The sequence below is a fragment of the Malus domestica genome, chromosome 09 (genome assembly GCF_042453785.1).
Source record: "Malus domestica chromosome 09, GDT2T_hap1".
NCBI lineage: Eukaryota > Viridiplantae > Streptophyta > Magnoliopsida > Rosales > Rosaceae > Malus > Malus domestica.
The window spans coordinates 6,580,362-6,586,361 of record NC_091669.1 but is presented as its reverse complement, the minus strand read 5'-3'; the positions used below and the strand labels follow the sequence as shown (position 1 = coordinate 6,586,361).

The window sequence follows — 6,000 nt, the reverse complement described above, 5'->3', positions numbered from 1 at the left end:
TCACAACACCAACAAAATTAATATGTGTCATGAGCTCAACCCATCCTCAACTATTTCTGCAAAATCAGTTTTGAAACAATATGTAGAATCAATTACTATCATTTATTACTAGAACCAGTTCAACCGTCCTCGACCATTTTTGTAGAATCAGTTCAACCCGTCTTCGATCATTTTTGCAGACTCAGTCCTTGACGATCTTTGCAGAATCAGTTCTCAACCATTTTTCCAGAATCAATTCAACCCGTCCTCGATTATTTTTACATAATTAGTTCAACCCACAGCCTCAAAACCCCTAAAACCCTAAACCCCAAAACCCAAAATACAAACCCCAAAACTACCCTAACCCCTAAAACCCAAACCCTAAGGGGGCGTTTGTTTGCCCTCACTAAGTATCACTAGACTAGACTGGACTAACTATTAGTCTAGTCCCGTGTTTGTTCCACAGTGGGATTATATTTAATGAGACTAAAGGGGACTCGCACGGACAAACTCCTTCGCTAGGAGTTCTTAGCGAAAACCCCCAATACCCATGGGATTGCTAAGACCTCATCTACTTCATCTTTGTATGTTACATCTCATCCTCTCTCTGCTCTCTATTATCTTGAGCACCGACAACCACCATCACACCACAACTCGCTAACTCCAGTGAGATCACACCACCAGCCCACCACCACTCTTTCCCTCTCTCCTCACCCCGAACCCAAAATTTTGAACTAAAGAAGATCCTGCTCTTACTGTTGTTCGTCCAGCTCTAGTCGTCTACTCTGCTTCGCTGCACTTCGAACTCGACCTTGGACTCGTCTGATTCGCTTCGAACTCAACCTCGGACTTGTCGACTTCACACAATTGACGAGATCTTGTGAACCCAATGGTGGGTGAGCCACTAGTGCGCTTGAAGGAATATGGGAGGCCAAGAACGCTGGACCCTACGACGGCGATGGAGAAGTTGGCTGGATTGGGACGACAACGGTGTGTTCTGAATCAAGGGCAGTAGCTTGGGATTCTTGTTTTCATTTGGTTTTGATTTAAATTGGGTTTTGATTTCGAACTGGGTTTGATGTGATCTGGAATTGGCATTTGATTTGCGTTGTAATTGTTTGAATGATCTGCACATGTGGAATGAATTTTGGGGAGAGAGGAAGAGAATGTAGAAAAAGAAAAAGAGACTAAATAATAAAATATTAATATATATTAGATTAAATAATATAATATTAAAATTTGTTATTATCTTGCTTCCAAGGTCTAAAATATCGATATTATCCCCATATTTCCATCGAAATTTCTGTGTTTTTGGAGTACCGATATTTCCGATATCATCGATATTTTAGACCTTGATAGGAACTCTATGTGGTACTAAGTCACCCATGTATCTTACCATGCAATGTATGAAGTGTAAAATATTGTACTAATTCATTATATATAAATGATTATGGTGTGTTTAAACTTCTTTCATTAATTACTACATATTTTATACACTCACAATGTTTGCCAGCTCGCTATATAATCAACTTAAATCAGTTAAATTCATCATGCAATGCATTTTTTTCCAATTTTTTTGTGATAAACTAATAGATAATTGACTAAATAAACATCCTGCAAAGTTTCAATAAAATTTTCCAAGTTTTTATTACAATTTCCGTGGTTTTTATTCAATTTTTATCGATATCGATAATATCCCAATATTTCTATCGAAATTTCCGTGTTTTTGGACTACCGATATTTTCGATATCATCGATATTTTATACCTTGTCTGCTTCTTAGTCTGACATTGCACCAAACGCTTCACTAAGCTAGTCCAGCTTAGTCTAGTCTAAGCCAGCCCAACTTTGTCCCTGAAGCTAGTCCAGTCCGAGACAATCCAGTAACAAACGCACCCTAAACCCATAAAACCCAAGCCCCTAAACCCTAAACACCAAAACCCAAAACCCTTAAAAAACCCTAAAACCCTAAACCTACCCTAAATCCTAAAATAACCCTAAACCCTAAAACCTTAAACCCTAAAACTCTAAACCCTAAACCCTTAAAACTCAAAAACCCTAACCCAAGGTTGTGCCATCACGGATAGGATTGCAAAGCAAATTGTGTATAATAAAGAGAAATTTAGTACCGATCATAAACGAAAATAAAAAAGATTAACCATTGAACTCTTGTTCTTGATCTCCCTTCCTATTGGTTTTGATCCAGGCTAAGGATAGAATTGTAAAAGACACGTGATTCATGTAGTGAAGGATACGTCTATTGACCGGTAAGTATGTACAGAAAACGAGAGTAAGTGTTATTTACACAATGTCGCTAAATTTGTGAAATAACATTGTATAGTACATGCTCCATTTTCCATAATCTAATTAAATGTGCATTTTCCAATTCAAACACATCCGACAATGGGTGAAAGATGATTGGTTAGTCTTTCCAAAATGTAACCGTATCGTTGCATTTAATTCACGTTAAATAAGTGTGATTTATTCTCTTTATTAAACAAATTTCGAAATTCGGATTCACATCTAAAAGTAATCATTGTGTGTTGAAATATTTGGTACTGTCAATTCGTACATTGGCAGGCGAATCGAGTGCATCAATGGTGCGGCCCCAACAATCAGTCAGGAAGTGAAAGACAAACTCCTGGGAGTCCATTGTGGTGTTTTTAGCCACGTAAATCTGGCAGCCTGACAATGTTAGTGTCATTCGTGGTAAGTTAAGAGAAATGTGTTAATAATATCATCCGATAAATTAACGAAAACGACAAACATAACAAAAAGGATGAACCTTAATCTGAGATACTTTAACAAATTAACAACCTGTTTGTCTTCTCTATAAATATTGTGTACAAATAAAACTCCAGTAATTCAGCATAACCCAATGTACCATTGAAGGAGTTTTGTACAAGTGAACCAAAGTGGATTCGTCTTCAATCCAACAGACAGTCCCTTCAGTTGGGCCACATCTGATGAAGTGCAACGGAAGTTCACTGCTTGGAGAAGAATAACTCAACTGACATACGCTTCAAGATTTGACTGGCAAATTACAATTGAAGATGAACAGAAAAATAGGCTTGTCTGAGAAATGGTAGACAAATGGGCCTTATCTTGCCTCATTTCTCGAATCTAAGTACAGGTTGAAAAACAGAGTAAGGATAATGAACATAAAATAATAGCAAATTTACTAATAAACTGGCTACAAACATATGCAAAAGGTAAAAACGAATCTGTCCAAAAAAACGAGAGAAAACATTAAATCTCGTATAGAAAACAAACTTTAACTCAAATCGGAGCGTCTATAGGAGCCGTTTAGCATCCAACGGCTACGATTACATGGAGTATCAGGCTGGCCCCAACGTCTAAATTTCTTCCCAACGGTCAAAAATCTCAAAATACAGAGAAAATCAATATCCTTTCTCTCTCTCTCCTCTCTCTCTCTGTCACATCCAAGAATCGCAAATCAGCAGTTACAGTACAAAAACCCGTCATCTAATCTTCCATATCCTCCTAAAATCGTTCGAACCCAGTGAGCGAAAATGAGTGTTGTTGAATACCCAGACGCCATTAACGCACCAGACCTTCAGGTTTGGAACAACGCCGCCTTCGACAACGAAGACTCCGAAAGCGGCTCCTCCGTCGTAAAAGCTTCCTGGTCCGAGCTACTGCAACCCCTTTCGCTGATTCGTTCTTCCGAGTCGTTTGATTCGGGTTGCAGCAAAGAGAACCTGAGCCCAGAGATTCTGAAAACCCCTGTCTGTGTCAAATCTTTGGTGCCCTTCAAGCCGCTGGACACAAATACGAATCTTGAGCCCATCTCGGTGGTCGCGAAGAAGAAGGGTATTGGGGAGGTTGAAGAAAGAGAAGAGAAAGTTCGAGATGAGGGAAAGATCGATGCTGAAATTGAAGCGATTGAGAAGGAGATTAGTCGATTGAATTCGAGACTCGAAGCGCTTAAACTCGAAAAGGCTGGGAGAAACGAGAAGGCGGTAGAGAAGCGCGGAAGGGTTGTGGCGGCGAAGTTCATGGAGCCGAAACAGAGTGTGAAGAATTTGGACGGGTTGAAAAAGATTGAGTCTTTGATGATGAGTGTGAGGCCAAAGGTTAATCGGAGAGGAATGAGTTTGGGGCCCTCTGAGATTATAGCTGGAGCAGAATTTCGGAGGCCGAGTAAGCTCGAGATCACCCCTGTTCAGGAAACCCAGAGTCGCCGGAAATCTTGCTTTTGGAAGCTTCAGGACATTGATAAATTGAGGGCTACAAAAGAGCGGGGCAAGAGTTTGAGTTTGAGCCCGAAATCACGGAAAACTGTGTCCAAGGCTCAAGCTCCTAAACAGGCAGCGACTACTGTTGGAGGGTCTAAGAGACCTGTGAAGAAGGAAGACAAGGTTCTTGCATCAATTGAACCCAAGAAGCTTTTTAAAGACGGAGCCGAGAAGTCTGCGCCCGCCAAGAAAACACCATTCAAGCCTGGGAGGGTTGTGCCTAGCAGGTACAATCAGATAGGGAATTCGGCAGTGAGTGATGGCCGGAAGCGGTCTTGGCCCGAGGATGACAAGGATGACAGCAAGCGGTGTGACAAGAGGCGGGTATCCTTGGCAGGGAAGCCGCGTGGCATTGGCCGTGAAATGTCCAGGAGTCAAGGACCGGAGTGCCGGGTGAAGAAGAGGTGGGAGATTCCAAGTGAGGTAGTGGTGTACCAAGGTGTGGCGGAGGATGGTAAGTCACCTTCAGTTGTTGCTGAGATAGGAGATGTCCTTCCAAAAATTAAGACTGTCCGATGTGGTATTGATACTCCGAGGGGTTCGGGGCCAGCCAAAAGGGTTGCTGAATTGGTTGGGATGAAATCCTACTTTAGCACCAATGGGGAGGTTTGCCAGGGATTGAATTTTGCAGAAGCGGATGCTGAGGAAGAATAAGTGAAATCGCCGAGGAACTTCACGTCCACTGAAATTTTTAATTTTTGTTCTGAAATTTAGCTTGATTTTCGATTAGCCATAACTCTTGTTATGGAGTAACTATGCATTTTGTATTGATTAATCGGGTTTGTAAGTCTGGTTTCTCTGCTATGCAATAATGGATGAAGCTACTTTTCTTGCTTCCTAGCAAGATGAGTTTGTTTCAGCCTTTACAATCTGAGTTATCAGTCTGCTAATAAAACAGTTTCACTCAAAGAAAAATGTCGAATTTGAATCATGTTTGATACAAATCATTCGAAAATAGGCAAAGAAAGTGATTTAATAGATACTATACCAATTGACAATAGCGAGAGACCTTCAAATCGAAAACCGAATAGTCTGCTAAAAACAACAATTTTGCTCGAAGAAAACTGTCGAAATTTGAGTCATATTTGATACAGCATTTCGAAAACGAGCAAGGGAAGTGAACGGCAGATTCAAAGCACTATACCACTACTGTTTGCTCCCTAAATTCGCCATGGGCCTCGTTGGCATGCCGGAAATTTACTCAAACATGAAATTGGTGGGTGTGGGCGTGCCACTACAAGATGCTGCTAGTAGACGGGATCTAAATGATTGAGTTTGCGGCTGAGTTTGGCTTCAAACCAAGAGATTATGCCATTGAGTGGGAGTGGCTCAAATCAAGGTTCTTTGTTTGCCTTAAAGATAAGAACTTTACTTATATGTAGAGATTGAACAATATGTAAATAGCAGGGTTGCTAGAAGTGTGAATGACTGAGGAAAGTAAATGATTAGTGTTGTACATAAATGTATTTGTTCAAAGTACAAAGCATTCTAAGTATAGAGGGATGCCAAACTGGAAATGAGTTGTATAGAAAATAAAAAGGAGATCCATACTACTAGTGAGCAGCAGAGCTAATAAACAAGGAAAGCAATGGATGCTTGGCTAAAGCTAAATGTCTACAAGGAAGCTGATCAGCTAATTTGAGTAAAATTGATTGATTGGTTGTTTGAGTGTTCATAATCCTTCTGCCTCTGTTTCTTTATATAGAGATTTGAAAGAGCGCCCTTGCTGAGAACAATGAACTTGCCCAAAAGACGCTTGGCTA

General features: G+C 40.5%; 1 protein-coding gene across 1 annotated transcript; it reads left to right on the top strand.

The window, feature by feature from the left end:
- Nucleotides 1-3,511: 3,511 nt before the first annotated feature.
- Nucleotides 3,512-4,891, top strand: LOC103421553 (uncharacterized). Its single transcript, XM_008359597.4, has one exon. It carries the CDS (start codon nt 3,512-3,514, stop codon nt 4,889-4,891), a length of 1,380 nt encoding a protein of 459 aa, XP_008357819.2.
- Nucleotides 4,892-6,000: the final 1,109 nt, after the last annotated feature.

Coding starts and splice junctions, on each gene's coding strand:
- LOC103421553 (XM_008359597.4), top strand. CDS start 3,512: ATGAGTGTTGTTGAATACCCAGACGCCATTAACGCACCAGACCTTCAG.